This window comes from Aquarana catesbeiana, linkage group LG04 (genome assembly GCF_042186555.1).
Source record: "Aquarana catesbeiana isolate 2022-GZ linkage group LG04, ASM4218655v1, whole genome shotgun sequence".
In the NCBI taxonomy this organism is placed as follows: domain Eukaryota; kingdom Metazoa; phylum Chordata; class Amphibia; order Anura; family Ranidae; genus Aquarana; species Aquarana catesbeiana.
The window spans coordinates 248466244-248487174 of record NC_133327.1 but is presented as its reverse complement, the minus strand read 5'-3'; the positions used below and the strand labels follow the sequence as shown (position 1 = coordinate 248487174).

General features: G+C 41.5%; 1 protein-coding gene across 1 annotated transcript in view; it reads right to left on the bottom strand.

Moving 5' to 3' along the window:
- The window catches only part of LOC141139848 (probable cation-transporting ATPase 13A5), a 266762-nt gene that overhangs the window by 17159 nt on the left and 228672 nt on the right, over positions 1 to 20931 (bottom strand). The window contains exons 26-29 of the mRNA XM_073626376.1: positions 12101 to 12275; positions 10777 to 10949; positions 8828 to 8916; positions 2167 to 2247 (exon numbers count right to left, since the gene is read on the bottom strand). Coding sequence (XP_073482477.1) covers positions 2167 to 2247; positions 8828 to 8916; positions 10777 to 10949; positions 12101 to 12275 — 518 coding nt within the window. The remainder of the gene's footprint in view (positions 1 to 2166; positions 2248 to 8827; positions 8917 to 10776; positions 10950 to 12100; positions 12276 to 20931) is intronic.

The window sequence follows — 20931 nt, the reverse complement described above, 5'->3', positions numbered from 1 at the left end:
ACCAGCAATTTTCTTCAGGTAGCTGTATTTACTGTAACAAGACAAGCCTGCCTGTCAGTAAGAAGATAACAGAAACGGATCTAGCTGAACACTGTGAGCAGGACGCACCCCACTAGCTTGTAGGTTTAGCTGAACACTGTGAGGTGGACGCACCCCACTAACTTGTAGGTTTAGCTGAACACTGTGAGCAGGACGCACTCCACTAACTTGTAGGTTTAGAAGAACACTGTGAGCAGGACGCACTGCACTAACTGTAAATAGTCTAGCTGCCTGACTGTGGTACTAATAGAATCAAAAGAACACCAGCAATTTTCTTCAGGTAGCTGTATTTACTGTAACAAGACAAGCCTGCCTGTCAGTAAGAAGATAACAGGAACGGATCTAGCTGAACACTGTGAGCAGGACGCACCCCACTAGCTTGTAGGTTTAGCTGAACACTGTGATGTGGACGCACCCCACTAACTTGTAGGTTTAGCTGAACACTGTGAGCAGGACGCACCCCACTAACTTGTAGGTTTAGCAGAACACTGTGAGCAGGACGCACTGCACTAACTGTAAATAGTCTAGCTGCCTGACTGTGGTACTAATAGGATCAAAAGAACACCAGCAATTTTCTTCAGGTAGCTGTATTTACTGTAACAAGACAAGCCTGCCTGTTAGTAAGAAGATAACAGAAACGGATCTAGCTGAACACTGTGAGCAGGACGCACCCCACTAGCTTGTAGGTTTAGCTGAACACTGTGAGGTGGACGCACCCCACTAACTTGTAGGTTTAGCTGAACACTGTGAGCAGGACGCACCCCACTAACTTGTAGGTTTAGCAGAACACTGTGAGCAGGACGCACTGCACTAACTGTAAATAGTCTAGCTGCCTGACTGTGGTACTAATAGGATCAAAAGAACACCAGTAATTTTCTTTAAAATACTGTAACAAGACAAGCCTGCCTGTCAGTAAGAAGATAACAGGAACGGATCTAGCTGAACACTGTGAGCAGGACGCACTGCACTAAATGTAAATAGTCTAGCTGCCTGACTGTGGTACTAATAGGATCAAAAGAACATCAGTAATTTTCTTCAAAATACTGTAACAAGACAAGCCTGCCTGTCAGTAGGAATATAACAGGAACGGATCTAGCTGAACACTGTGAGCAGGACGCACTGCACTAAATGTAAATAGTCTAGAAGATAACAGGAACGGATCTAGCTAAACTGAATACAGTGTATATATATATATATATATGCAACACCTGGGATGCATATATATACACAATACACTTTAAGTGCAGCTAACTGACTGACTGTCCTGCCTAATCTAGCTAACTCAAATGAAATGACACTGTCTCTCTCTCTCTCTAAGCACACCGGAACACACTGCACAGGGCCGCCGTGCAGGCGGCCTTATATAGTGTGGGGCGTGTACTAAATCCCCTGAGCCATAATTGGCCAAAGCCTCCTTGGCTTTGGCCAATTATGGCTCTCTGTTAAGGCGGCGCTGTGATTGGCCAAGCATGCGGGTCATAGTGCATGCTTGGCCAATCATCAGCAAGCAATGCACTGCAATGCCGCAGTGAATTATGGGCCGTGACGCGCCACACGAATTTGGCGCGAACGGCCCATATCGTTCGCAATTCGGCGAACGATCGAACAGCCGATGTTCGAGTCGAACATGGGTTCGACTCGAACACGAAGCTCATCCCTATTGGTGATAGTGCAGTACCTTTTTTCTTTATATAATAAGCATCAGGCTGTGAGACTGATACATTATCCCATGGGGCAGGGTTGTGAGTGGGGAGAAGGATAGAGTCAAGGTTATGTCATTCTTTTCTAGGCATGAATAAGGAAACGGGAGCCACCACAAAAAAAAAAAAAGTACCTACTTGCCAAAAAAAAAAAAATTAAATGTTTTTATATGCTGGACGGGAGGAAGATTAGGAGTAGAACATTCAGTAGAACTTTTATGTTTGAGTGAAGGTCCGCTTTAATGTTGCACGTTTACCAACATTTTTAAATATTCATACAATACTTTACAATTAATCTTTGAAACTATGAAAATGCATGTAATGTATGTGCTATAAGCATTATAATCACAAACAACATTGGCATGTATTTGAAAATATGTACCCAAAATAATTTTTACTTTAAATCAGGAATCAAAAAACAACCTACCTCCACACCATAGGATGCAACGAAAAGCACGATAACCATGCTTAATATTTCAGTTCTCCAATAAAATGGTGTACAGACAAGCTGAAAGATTACATAAAAAAATATGTTACCAAGGTAATTGAACATGTACTGTATATATGCAACAATTACTTTAAAGTGGTTGTAAACCCTTGCAGCCAAGTGATTGGCCTCAGGTGATATCAGACATGAAATAAATCCTCCTACATGAGTTATATTTGTTTATCTGCAGTCCTCTCTTCTTCACAGCTTGTCTGGGCTGTCAGAAAACAGGGGGCAGAGAGGTGAAATTACACACTACAGAGCTCAGTGAGGAGAGTTCTGAGAGCTGATTGGAGGGAAGGGACACACACCCCTTCACACAGCACACAGAAACAGAGTTGAGGCTGTCACAGGCTTTGTGCTGGAGCTCCCTCCTTTGTAACCTTTTGCTTGGTGTCAGGAAAACTTGTCAGAAGTAAATCATGCTGATAGCAGAGGAACGGATTAACAGACAGAAATGACACTCAGTGCTCTGGATTGAGACAATTACACACTATAGAGGGATATGCTTTATTCATATTTAATTTCTCAGTTTTTCAACCACTTTAAATACAGCACAATAAACCATAAGAGCCCTTGCACACTGGGGCGGTTTGCAGGCGCTATTGCGCTAATAATAGCGCCTGCAAACCGCCCCGAAAGTGCCGCTACTTTCATTCCAGTGTGCAAGCCCCGAGGGCTTGCACACTGGAGCGATGCGCTGGCAGGACGGTAAAAAAAGTCCTGCTAGCAGCATCTTCAGAGCGGTGAAGGAGCGGTGTGTATACCGCTCCTTTACCGCTCCTGCCCATTGAAATCAATGGGATGGCGCGGCTATACTGCCGGCAAAGCGCCTCTGCAGAGGCGCTTTGCGGTGATATTTAACCCCTTCTCGGCCGCTAGCGGGGGGTAAAACCGCCCCGCTAGCGGCCGCATACCGACGGTTAAACGCCGCTAATAATAGCGGCGTTTTACCGCCGACGCCGCCCCAGTGTGCAAGGGCTCTAAAGGTTTTTATATGTAGATGCCAATATTTCATTTTTAGAAAATATATTAATGGAGCTAACAGAACATATAAGAACATATTGGGGTTGATTTACTAAAGGCAAATCCACCCTGCACTCCAAGTGCATTACAAGTGCACTTGGAGGTGCAGTCGCTGTAAATCTGGGGGAAAGTTCTGAAATCAGGGGAAGCTCTGCTGATTTTATCATCCAATCATGTACAAGCAAAAATGCTGTTTTTTTATTTTCCTTGCATGTCCCCTGCGGATCTTCAGCGACTGCACTTCCAAGTGCACTTATAGTGCAAAGTGTATTTCCCTTTAGTAAATCAACCCCAATATCGTGATGTTTACAGTCCTTTTTTATTTGTTTACAAACTATTTTTATTAGGAACAAAAAAAATGGTACAAAAAAGTGTTTTCATATGCTAGGAGAAATACATTACATGAGGTTTACAAGAAAGGAAGATTATCATAAATTATGCATTAGTTGATAGATGTACTTTGTTATAGTTGACTAACATGTTAACAGTAATATCCTTGAATACTATAAACAACTAATAATTCCCAATGAACTTTGATATAAAGTATTCCGGGTTGAAGAAGTGTTTCAAATGATTAAACCATGGGTCCCGTTTTTTATGATATAAATGATTTGTATTATGTAAGGTGTGACATATTTTTTCCATGAGATTAATATTGTTTTAATTCTAATTTTCAAATGGGCTAGAGGTCCTTTTTTAAATGCTCATTTTTTTCTAGAGTGATAGAAGTAAGGTGAAATACTTTCATTGCTCACTCTCACAGACTTCCTCTTCTTCTTTAGATTAGTCCTCTGAAACTGCTTGTCTTCTCTACCCAACCAGTCACAGCAATCTGACAGAACCACTTGTAACGCAAGACTAGCAGTTCTAAGTTCATTGACATGAAGGTGCTGAAGGCCTGCCCATAACCTGGGTATTAGACATTGGAGGAGATTGTCGGTAGCAAGGGGATTGACTAATAAGTAAGTTATTTGCTGTATTGATCATCCCCTAGATAATGTTTTTTTTTAACTCTTGTGGTATGGAGGGAGGACCATTACAATTGTCATTTTTTCTGCAAAGTGCACTTCAGTTTTAAATAAGTTTAGAACCAGAGGCGCATACATACTTTAACTCTAAAGGCTGTGTAGCGCTGTACAAAAAGAACACTTTATCGCATAAGGCCTTTCTTTACTGTTTGTAGTTCTGTATAATCTATTTCCTGACTTCTATGTGTTGTAATTGGTACACAAAAGCTACTCCACTATTTGATATAAATGAAGAAAGTGTATGAACTAGCAATCTTCCCCATAGGAATAAAGAATGACAGTTAATGTATGAGCCCAAGTATATATAGTACGCTGATGTATAATTGTAATTGTTAAGCATATTAAGACTGTGACGGGAGTCACTGTTGGGCGCAGGGTGACCAAGAAAAGAATGAACCCTGAGAATATGATTGGATTACTTCAAATGGGACAGTAATATTTATTAACAATATCTCTTAAGAATATATGTAAAGATTATTCTTGGGTTGTTTGATTCTGAACTCAACATGTTAGTTGAGAGAGCTGATCACATTGGCCTCTAGAACTGAGTAGGAGCCGGACAGTCTACTTCTACTATGGTTTGTTGCCTACTAGGCTGAGGAGGGGAGGAGATCACTGTTTGTATTGTTAATTGTAATTAGCTCCTGCTATTGTGTGAAGGTGTCCTGTGTTAAACTTATGATAATGTTGATTGTGTCTTCTGAGCTAAAAGACGGCAAGTCTGTCCTCAAGATCATGTCTCTGAGTCACCTAGTCTGGGTAAATGATTTAGTAAATTAGCTCATGTTAATTAGGTTTCTGGTTACAGGTGTATAAATATGTGCACACTGAAATATTTTGTTTCGGAATTTCATTTTCATCCGAAAAATAAATTTATTTAGTTACTCCTGAAATTCGTTTTTATTTATCTCGTTTTTCGTTAAAAATTGCATTCGTCCGAAAATCCAAATTAAGGTTGAATCTGTCATTGAAGGCTTATGGTGTCTGTCGAATATTCAAAGAAGATTCAACGGAGCAGCTAAACTGTACGACGCTGTATAGTTTACCTGCTCCGTCGAATCTTCTTAGAACTTTCAACAGACACCATAAGCCAAAAGTGCAAATTTTAAAGGCTTATATGCATGGTATTGTCATAAAAAGTGTTTGGGGACCTGGGTCCTGCCCCAGGGGACATGTATCAATGCAAAAAAAGTTTTAAAAACAGGCGTTTTTTCGGGAGCAGTGATTTTAATAATGCTTAAAGTCAAACAATAAAAGTGTAATATCCCTTTAAATTTCGTACCTGGGGGGTGTCTATAGTATGCCTGTAAAGGGGCGCATGTTTCCCGTGTTTAGAACAGTCTGATAGCAAAATGACATTTCAAAGGAAAAAAGTCATTTAAAACTACTCGCGGCTATACTGAATTCCCGGCCCGACAATACACATAAAAGTTCATTGATAAAAACGGCATGGGAATTCCACACAGGGGAACCCACGAACCAAAATTTAAAAAAAAAATGATGTGGGGGGTCCCCCAAAATCCAAACCAAGCCCTTCAGGTCTGGTATGGATATTAAGGGAAATCCCAGCCAAAATTTTTTAAAAAATTGGCGTGGGGTCCCCCTCAAAATCTATACCAGACCCTTATCCAAGCACGCAACCTGGCAGGCAGCAGGAAAAGAGGGGGGGACGAGAGATCGCCCCCCCTCCTGAACCGTACCAGGCCACATGCCCTCAACATTGGGAGGGTGCTTTGGGGGTAGCCCCCCAAAACACCTTGTCCCCATGTTGATGGGGACAAGGGCCTCATCCCCACAACCCTTGCCCGGTGGTTGTGGGGGTCTGCAGGCAGGGGGCTTATCGGAATCTGGAAGCCCCCTTTAACAAGGGGACCCCCAGATCCCAGCCCTCCCCCCTGTGTGAAATGGTAAGGGGGTACAAAAGTACCCCTACCATTTCACAAAAAAATGTCAAAAATGTTAAAAATGACAAGAGACAGTTTTTGACAATTCCTTTATTTAAATGCTTCTTCTTTCTTCTATTTTCTATCTTCTTCCTTCGGTTTCTTCCTCCATCTTCTTCTTCTTCTAGTTCTTGTTCTTCTGGTTCTTCTTGTTCTTCTGGTTCTTCATCCGGTCTTCTCGTCCGGCATCTTCCTCAGCGGCACCATCTTCACTTCATCTTCTTTCCTCGGGCCGCTCCGCAACGACGATTGGATGGGAGGCTCCCGCTGTGTGACGCTTCTCCTCTTCTGACAGTTCTTAAATAATGGAGGGCGGGTGTCCCCGTGTGTCAGAGGGGGGCGGGGTCACTCGCCCTGCGTCAGAGGGGGGCGGGGTCACCCGCCCTCCCTTATTTAAGAACTGTCAGAAGAGGAGAAGAGTCACACAGCGGGAGCCTCCCATCCAATCGTGGTTGCGGAGCGGCCCGAGTAAAGTAGATGAAGTGAAGACGGCACCGCTGAGGAAGATGCCGGACGAGAAGACCGGATGAAGAACCAGAAGAACAAGAAGAACAAGAACCAGAAGAAGAAGAAGATGGAGGAAGAAACCGAAGGAAGATAGAAGAAAGAAGAAGCATTTAAATAAAGGAATTGTCAAAAACTGTCTCTTGTCATTTTTAACATTTTTGACATTTTTTTGTGAAATGGTAGGGGTACCCCCTTACCATTTCACACAGGGGGGAGGGCCGGGATCTGGGGGTCCCCTTGTTAAAGGGGGCTTCCAGATTCCGATAAGCACCCTCCCAATGTTGAGGGCATGTGCCCTGGTACGGTTCAGGAGGAGGGGGGGCGCTCTCTCATCCCCCCCTCTTTTCCTGTGGCCTGCCAGGTCTGGTATGGATTTTTGGGGGTACCCCACGCCAATTTTTTTTTTTAATTTTGACCGGGGTTCCCCTTAATATCCATACCAGACCTGAAGGGCCTGGTATGGAATTTAGGGGGACCCCCCATGTCATTTTTTTTTTCATTTTGGTTCGGGGTTCCCCTGTGGGGAATTCCCATGCCGTTTTTATCAATGAACTTTTATGTCTATTGTCGGGCCGGCAATTCAGTATAGCCGCAAGTAGTTTTAAATTACTTTTTTCCTTTGAAATGTCATTTTGCTGTCAGACTGTTCTAAACACGGGAAACATGCGCCCCTTTACAGGCATACTATAGACACCCCCCAGGTACGAAATTTAAAGGAATATTACACTTTTATTGTTTGACTTTAAGCATTATTAAAATCACTGCTCCCGAAAAAACGTCCATTTTTAAAACTTTTTTTGCATTGATACATGTCCCCTGGGGCAGGACCCGGGTCCCCAAACACTTTTTAGGACAATACCATGCAAATTAGCCTTTAGGCACATTCGACCACAGGTTTGATGGACACAGATTGTTATTTTCATCATCATGTCGAATCTCCTATCTATATCGAACTGTTGTAGCAACGAAAACGAAAATAAAGCATTTGTTTATGTTGGAGCTTTCATTTTTCGGATTCTGCACTTCCGTTATCGTTTGTTAAAACGATAAGGAAAAAACTTGAAATTCGGATGAAAATGCATTCGGACTAAAACAAATGCACATGTCTAATTGTTAGAGCAATATGAGCAGGAGGTAGGAACCTCCTCTTTAACTGTATATAAAGACTTGTAATTTTGGTTCTAATAAAGAGTCTGATTCCTGTTTGACCCTCCGTACAGAGCCTCGTCTCGTACTTGGGGGGGGGACGACGAATTATTCGTATGGGTTTCTTGTTCGGCTGGTTGGAGTGTTCGGTAGCTTCTTTTGTGTTCGGAAATGAAATGTCCTAAACGGCTTTAACCTCTTTCATACTCGGGGTGTCGTTACAAAGACACATTCTATTACACATCAATGTTAAAGCGGTTGTATGCCCTAGTAAAAAAAACAAACAAAAAAAACACTTGTAAGGCAAAGGCATAATGAGCTAGAATGCACAGCATACTAGCTCATTATGAAATACTTACCTTAGAATGGAGCTTCCGCACCACCGCCGGTCATCGCTGAGGGAACTGACATGTTGCCTCAGCGGTTCATCTGGGTTCGCGATGACATCACTCCCATGCGTGCGTGCAGGAGTCCTCTTTCCAGCAAGGGGCTCCGATTTTCCAGCAGTGTCCAAGGGACCTTCAGAGCGCATGCGCCGTTGAAGTCAGTGGCTGCATGCAAGGTGAATATCTCCTAAACCATATAGGTTTAGGAGATATTCATTTTACCTACAGGTAAGCCTTATTATAGGCTTACCTGTAGGTAAAAATGTGCAAGCGGGATATACAACCACTTTAAGGCCGCAACAGCTTTATTCAAAAACGATGTGATTGTTATGCCCAGTTCATCATGGGATTCACCAATGAAAATAATTACCATTATGGAAAATATGTAGTATTATAGATTGGTAAACTGAACAAATGTTCTGTTCTAGAAATGGTGACTTTTTCTGTACTATTTGTACATCTGTATTCTATCTGCCTGTTCATAAGTTATCATTTAATTTTAACACAATCTTAACGTATGTGCTTTTTTAATATAGGTATTTAATTGATTTTAATTTTTACATACCTCCATGCGGTAGTACAGTGTTTCAATATCAGCAAACAACATAAAAAGAAAGGCTCCCAGTTGAGCTAATATTAATATACATAATAAATCTGCAAGAAAAAAAATATTTAATTGCAGCTGTAGACCTATTATTGGGTTTTTACTGTCTAAACTATACAGTCCTTTATGCATGATTTACAAAGTTTTGGATATATTATAAACCTCATAAAGCATTTACAATGCATCGTTATTTGCTCAATGCTGCCATCTAAGGGTCTCCTTGGTATATTATTAAGGAATCCAATCAAATCCAAAATCACATTTCATTGCTTTTAGGAAAAACAAATATGCAACATAAATTTTTAATTTTTCCTGCGACTATTATTCAACATATGAAAACAACCCTGTAGATTTCTAAGGGATAATATTGTGGACACTTAAATAATTGCTATGATCACTTTATATAAAGTTGAAACAGACAGCTGCTATAACTTTTTGCACTCCCTGTTGTTGGCAATAACACATATGTAAAACATTTTTGAAGGGGAAGAAAGCTGTTAATAGATTAAGCCTTTTATTTGTAGGGTGACATAGAGGTCAGGTTATACTGTATAAGAGGATATCCACCAACTTCTGTATTTTACTTTCTTCAATAGGCAAGTCAAGCCAATGTAATATTTTTTAATACAGCCAATATGACATTTGTCAACATTGATTACACTTAAGCATACTGTATGCCATTTTCAATTGGCAGATTATTGATTCCAAAGGAGACCATGGGGATCACCTAAATCCACTTAGTAATAGTTGTTAGGAATACTCATTAGAGCTGGATTAATAAAGAAATGCATTAAACATTATAGAACAAAACCTTTTTTTTTCTGTATAGTATCTGTTCTGTTGGGAAAAGCTGACAGAGAATGATAATGGTTGTATACTTCTATACACTACAAACAGAGGCGGGGCAAGGGGGCAGGAGGGACATGTGCCCTAGGGCACGGATGCCGTATATAGAAGAGGAGGGTGCTGGGAGCTCCAAAAGCTCCCTGACTGCCCAGCCTCCTCTCAGCCACTGCTCCTGCATGAGGACTGGCAGAAGAGTGGGTGAAGAACTCTTTACAAAGAGGGTGGAAGAGAGCTTTGCAATGTCCCCAATGATTCAGTGACACCACTCACACAGGGACATTTTTTCTTTCCATTGACACCACTAATTCAGGGACATTTTTTTTTCCAGTGACACCACTAATTCAGGGACATTTTTTCTTTTCAGTGACACCACATATTCAGGAACATTTTTTCTTTTCGGTGACACCACTGAGTCAGGAACATTTTTCCTTTCAGTGACACCACCAACCCAGGGGCATGTTTTCCTTTGCTACAGTTAGCCCTGTATTTATGTACCAGTTTTAAACTTTTCAGTTTACTACAGTGCAACACAAATATTGGTACTATTTCATTGCATGTCACAACCGTTTTGGTGCACACTGGTTTTGTCCCTGTCCTCTTCTTCACCCAACAGGGCATGTGGGGTCTTTGGAATGGTAGAGTGCCAGGGGCACTGGATTACCTTATCTGCAGACTAACTACTATAAACACATTGCTCCCAATTAAATATCCTAAATCAACTAAATCACCTACATTTTAGGTACCCTTAATTCTCCTTATCTTCTAATCTCCAGGAATCTTTACATATTAATTTATAAACTATATTAATACCTATTTTCTCCATTAAGCAGTGTATGAAAAATATTTAGCATATATTTTGTGTCCCTATTAGTGAATATGTCACACCGGCATGTGAAATAATTTATCTGAAAATGTTTACATAAAAATACCTTTTACAGCATTTGAAAATATTAAGATGGGAATGAAACCTAAAACAGGGACATCTGGACTTTTGATATATTTACAATCCATTGTATATACAGTATATTGTATAAAGTGACAAGAAGGATATCGTAGGCACTTACAGTTAGTGTATATTGGTTTTCTAAAAGGCTTTCCTTTGGAGAATACAAACTCAACGATAATAAGGTGTATCCCAGACACAGGCCACAATGTGGTAGTCATGAAATTCTGAGACTGACTATGATGCACTATCATTGTATGGTTGGCATAACTTTGATTGTGATGATCACATGCACTGAATACAGAGAGAATAAAAAAAATCTATATATGATTTATTATGTATTATCCAAGTTGTCACTAAGATTCGGGAAAAAAGCAAACAAAGGGGTATGCAGTGCTACCACTGAAAAAAAAAACAACAACTCTACAAAGCACTAAGTTTACATAAAAGTGCAAAGTTATATAACATAACCATACTATAATTTTAGACAAATTGCAATAATATATATATAATGTCCCCAAGTTTCTAACAGTTATTCACACATCCACAAGATATAAATCTTAAAATGTGCCTAAAACCAAAACTTGTTTGTTTTGAAAGAACTATTGAATTGTTGAAAGCCTTGTCAGGTTTCTATTGCTGTCTGTATCCCTGCTTGGGAAATTTACTCTCCTTGTCTTGGTGGTTACTGTCATCGGAATTCAGGGACATCTTTTGAATGGGACACAGACAGAGAAAAAAAAACCTAGGAGAGATTTTAACCATTCTACACTCTATGAATTATGATATAGTGTTTAGAAATGCTTAAAGTGGTTCTAAAGGTCCCTTTTTTCTTTAAAATAATAAACACATCATACTTACCTGCTCTGTGTAATGGTTTTGCACAGAGCAGCCTCGATCCTCCTCTTCTTGGGTTCCCCTGGAAGCGCTTCTGGTTCATCCCCCTTGTTGAGTGCCCCTTAGCAAGCTGCTTGCTCTGTGGGCACTTGTGCATGCTCGCTCCCAAGCCACCTCCTTTGTGTGTTACTGGGGCACACAGAGCGTGGCTCAGTCACACCCCCGCTCCCTCCTCCAGTGGCTGCGATTAACAGCAGTGGGAGAAAATGGCTCCTGTTGCTGTGTCTCAGCCAATGAGGAGGGAGAGAGGAGGGAGAGAGCATTAGGGAGCCAAGAGAGCCTTGAATCTCGAGCACATCGCTGGATCGAAATTGGGTAAGTATTGGGGGTGGGGGAGATGAGGGGGGAGCTGCACCATGAAGGTTTTTTTACCTTTATGAATAGAATGCATGAAGGCAAGAAACCAATCAACTTTTTCCATCTAAGATATATACTTGCAAAAAGGGTTCTGGAGCCTTTTCAGCACCTATAGAGTACTAACATGTTTACTTTAAGGATATGTATAGCAATAAAAGCTACTGTACTTAAATAAATGAAAGTAATCACACCTGAAAACGTCAGTCTCGTTGTACCATGGTTGCTGTTGTACCAGGAAGAAAGCACTTGTCTGTATAACGATGGTAAATATGGTATGCAAGGTCACTGACAGCAGCAAGGAAGGAGACATCAGACTCATTGCAGGTCTGTATGGAGCTAGCTTTGAAGCAGGACCAGTTAAACTCACTGTAAAACAAACCAAAACATTTTGGAAAATGATGAATATATATCTGTGAATGAATTTAGAAAGTTTTGTGATTGTGACTTTTGTGACTGTTAAGCATTTGATGTGATTTTTTCATTGTGTACCCATTGTTTTACATTTCACATGAAAGAGTATAGCTAAAGCCTTTGCAAACCAGCGGTTATGATTTCTAGTAGCACTGAAGTCTTATATAATCTAACTCCATAATGTATACATTATATAATATAATATATACAGTATATACTGTTCAGGAGGACTTAATGATGATTGCAATGATGAAGCAATTTTGCTGTAGGGTTAACATTTATTAAAGATTTAAAAATACTTTAAATTTTAAATTGGGGGCCAATTGAAGCTACGCAAGTTTATGGACAAATCTACAGAATGTAAAACAGAATGCATAAGGAACAAAAGAAGAAGCATATTGAAGTACAGTGAAGTACAGAAGTATTATGGCTTTATTCTGTAGGGCAGGGGTAGGCAACCTTGGCCCTCCAGCTGTGGTCAAACTACAAGTCCCATGAGACATTGCAAGACCCCAACAATTACAGGCATGACTATTAGAGAATTTAGATTCTTATTTTATAATCATTTAATGAATGGTTGCATGAGATTGCTTCAAAGTAGTAGAATTTCATATTAACCAATATATATTTTATGTTATTTCGTAGATATAGAAAGTCTTGAACTTTAGGTGACCTCCCTGCTTCATGCTGATCTTTTTACTGGGTGAAAGTTCGTTAGAATAGATTCAAGTTATACAGAATTGTCTCGAGTCCTTGAAATGCATATAAATCACAGAGATAAGTTCATCTTACACAGGCTATTTAGAAATAATTATGTGGAATTTGGGAAAGTTATGTACAGTCAGGGACGGACTTATCATTGGGCTTGACTGGGCTCAAGCCCATGGGCCCCGCCCAATAGAGGGCCCCACGGGCAGGTCCGGATCCACGGCAAACTCCCGCCAGCTAGCCAGCCTGTTTCATTGGCACCGCTGCTTATTTCATGGGGACCGATCGGGCTTGTGTACTCCCACTTCCTGGTAGCGGTGGAATGCACGATAGGGCGGACGTGATGTCATCAGCTGGAAATGATGGCCGCGTTGCCTCCCATGTCTTGCATCATTTCCGGCTGATGACATCACGTCCGCCCTATCGTGTGTTCCACCACTACCAGGAAGTGGGAGTACACAAGCCCGATCGGTCCCCGTGAAATAAGCAGTGGTGCCGGCGAAACGGGCTTGCTAGCAGGCGGGAGTTTGCCGCCCCCCCCTGAATGTGCCCCTGAATGTTAGAAAGCCACCTTCGACCCAGTGGCAGGTGACGTGGCAAGTGACACCCTGCATCTGCTGACAAGTGACACCCTGCATCCGCTAACAAGTAACACCCTGCATCCACTGACAAGTGATGTGGCAAGTGACACCCTGCATCCGCTGACAAGTGACACCCTGCATCCGCTGACAAGTGACGTGGCAAGTGACACCCTGCATCCGCTGACAAGTGACGTGGCAAGTGACACCCTGCATCCGCTGACAAGTGACACCCTGCATCCGCTGACAAGTGACGTGGCAAGTGACACCCTGCATCCGCTGACAAGTGACGTGGCAAGTGACAATCCGCAATGTGTGGCAAGTGGCAATCCGCATCTGAAGGTAGGTGACGTTGGCAAGTGACACACTCAGGCTCAGACTGATTCTGCTTATGGTGAGTTGAACTATTTTATTTTATATAACAATGTAATAATAGAAATATTGCACTTCAATCATTTTTTTTGCAATATGGCACTGCGTTGATTTAACTGACAATTGCGCAGTTGTGTGATGCTGTACGCAAACACTCGGCTGCTCTCGGCTGCGATCGGGACTGCGAGAGGACCCTAGAGCCGCCAAGAGGACCCGAGAGCCACCGAGAGGACCCGAGAGCCGCCGAGATACACAGGACTCTGCTGCAGATGGATGGACAAGGCTGCAGATGTACGCTGTACAAGGCTGCATTGATGGACATTTAAATTTAAGTTTTTTCCTTAACCGCTTGGCATCCGCGCTATAGCCGAATGACGGCTACAGCGCGGACCTGAATTCCCGGGAGGCCGTCATATGACGGCCTCCCCTGTGCACGTGCCCTGCGCGTGCCCTGCAGGGCGCGCGTGGAGCGCGCTGTGATCACCGAGTCACTGAGACTCGGGTGATCACCGATCTGTGTAAGGGGCCGGTCCCGGCCCCTTACCATGTGATCAGCTGTCAGCCAATGACAGCTGATCACATGATCAAAACAAAAGCTCTGTGATCGTTTTTTTTTCTCCTCGCGCTGACAGTGCCCATTATTGCCACCAATCAGTGCCCATCACTGCCACCCATCAGTGCCCATCACTGCCACCTATCAGTGCCCATTGGTGCCGCCTCATCAGCGTACATCAATGAAGGAGAAAAATTACCCTTTTAAAAAATTTTATAACAAAATATAAAAAAAAAATTTTTTTTTTTTTTTTTAATTCGTTTTTTTTTAATTTTTTTAACAAAAAATAAAAACCGCAGAGGTGATCAAATGCCACCAAAAGAAAGCTCTATTTGTGGGGAAAAAATGATAAAAATTTCATTTGGGTACAGTGTTGCATGACCGCGCAATTGTCATTCAAAGTGCGACAGTGCTGAAAGCTGAAAATTGGTCTGGATAGGAGGGGGGCTTAAGTGCCCGGTAAGCAAGTGGTTAAACTTCCCTCCCAAAATTTTTTTCCCTTAAAATTCCCTCCTAAACTTGGGGTGCATGTTATACGCCGCCACGTGTAATATGCCAATAAATACGATAATGTATAGAAGGTAGGGCTCGAAAGTGACTCAAGCCCAGGGCCCCCACCACCCTAAGTCCTGCCCTGTGCACAGTACATTAAGTTTGACAGGGTCAAACAAAGGTTTGCTTGAGCACTCATTAAAACTGTTAAAATACATTGAATGCATTGAATGGGATAACACTGATGTATGTGTATATATGTGTATGCGTATATGTGTATATATATATATATATATATTGTAAATCACTTTAATGAACATATAGGAATTCTGGGAATGAATAGGTTTGTCTGATTGTAGAACAGGTGTCAGATTTATGGATAGTTACATTGACGTAGATTTTAGCAAACAATCATATCTAGGAGAGATGGCTAAGATAAGGCTTGTAAAAGGGTAAATAGATGCAAGTCTTATAATTGTTAGTCTGGTATGGATTTTAAGAGGAACCCCGCACCAAAATTTTTTAAAAAATGGCCTGGGGTCCCCCCAAAAATCCATACCAGACCCTTATCCGAGCACGCAACCTGGCAGGCCACAGGAAAAGAGGGGGGGACGAGAGAGCACCCCCCCCCCCCCGAACCGTACCAGGCCACATGCCCTCAACATTGGGAGGGTGCTTTGGGATTATTGCCAACATTGGAAGGGTGCTTTGGGGTTATTGCCAAAATGTCAATAACCCCCCCCCCAAGAAATACGTAAATTTAAATTCACAAAGCTTTTCACAGGGATATGTGACTGCAGTTTCTAAATGTTATCAAATTCATTAAAAAAAAAGTAGCTGCCACTTTTTGAAAATACAATTTTTTATCCTGCTGTGTTAGCTGAAGACAAAAAGCTATTTGCTGCCAAATTGCTAAATCTCCGAAACAAAACAAGTTTGACTCCTATGAGAAAGCCTAATAGTAACTAGTGCTTCAGTAGTTTTTGCTTTTCATTATTGAATCCTCCCATTTTCGGGCTTCACATTCACATCCAACCTCCCACTGCTGCTGCAGCTTTGATCTAGAGGAAGACACGACAAAACCCTACCCAACTGCTGATAATTTTACATTAAAACAATTCTTCATGAACCACTAAGTGTTCAATCAATTTCTTTTGCCAAATATTGTTCTATTTTGTTAAAGCCTAACTTCATGTCTACTTTCAGCAAGGTGGCTCAAACTAACTATTTCCTTAAAGTGTCACTGAACCCACATCATAAAAAACTATCAATAAATGCTGTATTACATGCTGTTCATACTCACTCGTTTTCTGTATACTGCAAAAAACCTGGTTGATCCTGCTGTTCTCTATCTCCACCTTTTGTCCATGTCCCCTATTCAGCTAGGGATTCTGCAGCTGTTTAAGCAACTCTGCACATGCTCAGTTTTCAGTGAGTTTCTATGGTGAGCATTTCCTCCCTAACACATCTGAGCAGCCCCGGTGACTATAGGGTCACACATGTGGGCATATACACAGTGGTAAATGACAGGTCACTCCCTCCCTCCTCCCCCATGTCCACTAACCAGCTAAACACAATAAGGGTGGGATATTACATGTAGATTAATGAATGAAGGCTTCACCTCCCTCTTATTCTAAGACACAGGCTGGAGGGGCGTGACACAGTCTGTGACTGCCAGAATTTCACCCACACCATGTTATTGCCAATATATATATTTATATTTGTAAGCCAAGTTAAAACAGTTTATTGATATTATTTATTTTTGTTTACTCTGTATTCCAGAGGCTGTTTTTTGTTTTGAACATGTGACCAGCAGCAGAGGACTAGAAGCTCCTCCTGCTTTTGTTTTCCCTGCAGGTTGGGAAAGATCTGGCTCATGTGACAGCTCGATATAAATTAGAAAAAAAGTACTTCGATGTTTTTTGGTATTAAAAAAAAAATTACAGTGTCATATTATCCACATACAAAAATAGAAGGAACAATGTAAATTAAATAGTATGTCTTTAGTATCACTTTAACTAATTGATACAGCTGCTATCAGTTCTGTATAAACTGTGTGTAGCATTAGCTACATACAGTGTATAGTGCTGTGTTACGACAATGGTGCAGAGATTTACTCTCTGCTGCCAGGACCAAATTGAGCTGTGCTGAGTGCTGCTCAGCCATTTACAAGAAGCCCTGAATTTTAATTAATTAATACATAATGCGGGAGAGGCAGGCCAATGATGTCAGCCTGACTCGATTTTGTTCCAGCATTTGGTCTGTCAAATTTACCATATTAAAGTGCAAAAAATATCTGTTAATTTTGACAGAAATCTTGTGCACTGATAACTTTCTATGCACAAAAAGGGGTTAAGGAGATGAGGAGGGGGGAGCAGACGATGTGGTTTTTTTGTAATCCATCCAGAAATTTTGTAGGCAGGGCTGATACTTTGTTCTTAAGTATTTAGAGCTGTGTTGTCATGTCAAAGAATAAGGTAGTAGCACACCATATGTTGGCACATTAACAGTGTTTTTTCTGTACTTGCAGCTGTTTTAAAGGGACACAATATGGGCAAATGCACATTTAGTCCAGAAATGCACTAAATATGTTTTTTTTTTTGTCTTTACATACACGTCAACTATGTGAAGGCAATCATTGCTGTGGCCTCTTGTCACAGGTAACCCACCTTTTTATCAGCCCAACATTATAGTTATGCCAGCTAAAAGTAACTCAGTGCATTTAACTTTTAGAGCATACATATTTCAATAAATGGGTTGTCTGCACTAACTGCACAGGCAGAGGGGAACTTTGCAGAACCACAACCCATGCTGGACAATCTGCACAAAATCCATGCACATACTCCTAACAACATGCTCAAGAAGAGGATATTCTGGCCCTACCCTCGCTGCTGGTACTTTCTTGCGTACTTTGCCTTGAGAGTAGGGATGAGCTTCGTGTTCGAATCGAACGCATGTTCGACTTGAACATCGTGTGTTCGGTCGTTCGCCGAATTACGAACGATATGGGTCGTTCTCGCTCCAAATTCAAGTGGCGCGCCACGGACCATAATTCACTGCGGCATCACAGTGCATTGCTGGCTGATGATTGGCCAAGCATGCACTATGACCCGCATGCTTGGCCAATCACAGCGCCGTCTGTACAGAGAGCCGTAATTGGCCAATGACAGGGTAGTTGGAAAGCAATTGCTGTTGTTCTGCTCCTATTAATACCACAGGCAGGCAGCTACAGTATTTACAGTTAGTGTACTGTGTCCTCTGCACAGTGTGCACCTAAAGCTACCGGAATAAAATTGGTGGTGTTCTTCTGATCCTATATTAATACCACAGGCAGGCAGCTACAGTATTTACAGTTAGTGTACTGTGTCCTCTGCACAGTGTGCACCTAAAGCTACCTGAAGACAATTGCTGTTGTTCTGCTCCTATTAACCACTTGACCACTGGGCACTTAAACCCCCTTAATAACCAGACCAATTTTCAGCTTTCGGTGCTCTCACATTTTGAATGACAATTACTCAGTCATGCAACACTGTACCTATATGAAATTTTTGTCCTTTTTTTCACACAAATAGAGCTTTCTTTTGGTGGTATTTAATCACCGCTGGGTATTTTATTTTTTGTGCTATAAAAGAAAAGAGACTGAAAATTCGGTAAAAAAATGAATTTTTCTTTGTTTCGGGTATACAATTTACCAAATTAGTAATTTTTCTTCATAAATTTTGGCCAAAATTTATACTGCTACATATCTTTGGTAAAAATAAGTACAAACTGGTTTATATTATTTGGTCTTTGTGAAAGTTATAGAGTCCAAAAGCTATGGTGCCAATATCTGAAAATTGATCACACCTGAATTACTGACTGAATTTCTTGAGACCCTAACATGCCAGAAAAGTACACATACCCCCCAAATGACCCCTTTTTGGAAAGAAGACATTCCAAGGTATTTAGAAAGATGCATGATGAGTTTTTTGAAGTTTTGAAGTCATTTTTTTCCCACAATTCTTTGCAAAATCAAGATTTTTTTTAATTTTTTTTTCACAAAATTGTCATATTAGCGGGTTATTTCTCACACACCGCATATGCATACCACAAATTACACCCCAAAACACATTCTGCTATTATTCCCAAGTATGGCAATACCACATGTGTGAGACTTTTACACAGCGTGGCCACATACAGAGACCCAACATGCAGGGAGCACCTTCAGTTGTTCTGGAGCACCCATGCCAATTCTGACATTTCTCTCCTACATGTAAAAATCATCATTTATTTGCTAGAAAATTACATAGAACCCCAAAATATTATATATTTTTTTTTAGCAAAGACCTTAGAGAGTACAATGGCGGTCGTTGCAACTTTTTATCTCGCACGGTATTTGCGCAGCAATTTTTCGAATGCGTTTTTTTTGGAAAAAAAAAAAAACAGTTTTGTGCTTAAAAAAAAACAAAACAGTAAAGTTAGCCCAATGTTTTTGCATAATGTGAAAGATGAAGTTATGCCGAGTAAATAGATACCTAACATGTCACCCTTCAAAATTGCACACGCTCGTGGAATAGCGCCAAACTTCTCTACTTAAAAATCCCCATAGGCGACGCTTTAATAATTTTAAATTTTTTACTGGTTACATGTTTTGAGTTACAGAGGAGGTCTAGGGTCAAAATTATTGCACTCACTCTACCGATCGCAGCGATACCTCACATGTGTGGTTTGAACACCGTTTTCATATGTGGGTGGGACTTGCATATGCATTCGCTTCTGCATGCTAACACACGGGGACAGGGGCGCTTTAAATTTTTTTTTTTTTTATTGTTCAGTTTACTTTATTTATTTTAGTTTGACACTTTTTTTCCCAAAAATTTATTTTTCGATCACTTTTATTCCTATTACAAGGAATGTAAACATCCCTTGTAATAGGAATATGGCATGACAGGTGCTCTTTACAGTGAGATATGGGGTCCATAAGACCCCATATCTCACCTCTAGGCTGGGAAGCCTGAAGTAATATAAAAAAAGAACGATCCTGGCTTCGATCGTAGCGGTGAGTCGGTAGAAGCACTGGAGAGTGGTGGGTACGTCCCCTCTCACCTCCCGTAAGAACTATCAAACAGTGGAACAGCCTCTATGATCATTCTTATGGTGTAGGGAATCGCTGGCTGAAAAAGCTGATATCTGAATGATGCCTGTAGCTGCAGGCATCATTCAGATATCCCCGCACAAAATCAAGAACGTCGTATGACGGCGGGCGGGAAGTGGTTAAAACGCTTTTTTTTTTAACACAAAGTTGTCCATTTATACAATATTTCTAACACATAGCATGTACATACCAAAAATGACACCCCAAAATAGATTCAGATGGCTGAGCATGGCTGGGTATGGCTGGGTATGGCGGGGTATGGCGGGGTATTGCAGGGTATTGCGGGGTATTGTGGGGTATTGCAGGGTATTACGGGGTATTGCGGAGTATTGCACATGGTATTGCACATAGTATTGCACAGGGTATTGCACAGGGAATTGCAGAGTATTGCAGAGTAGTGCAGGGTATTGCTGAGCATGGAGGGATGGCTGAGCATGGATGGATGGATCCATGGATGTGACTGCACATGTCACAGAGCAGCGCTGTGGGCACTACACATCCAGCCCACAGTGCTGCTGCCATCTGATCCCTCCCCCTCTGTACCAGTCGGTACACAGAGGGGAGAGAGGAACTGGCGTCATGTCATGACGCCAGTTTGTTTACCGCGATCAGCGACCGTTTACCGTGATGCGTCGGGTCCTCTGTACCAGGGGGCGCGCAAGAGTGGAATTCTGGGAGGACGTCACTGTACGCCCTCCCAGAGTTAAGAAACCGCCCTGTAGCCGTCATTTGGCTATGGGCCGGTTGTTAAGTGGTTAATACCACAGGCAGGCA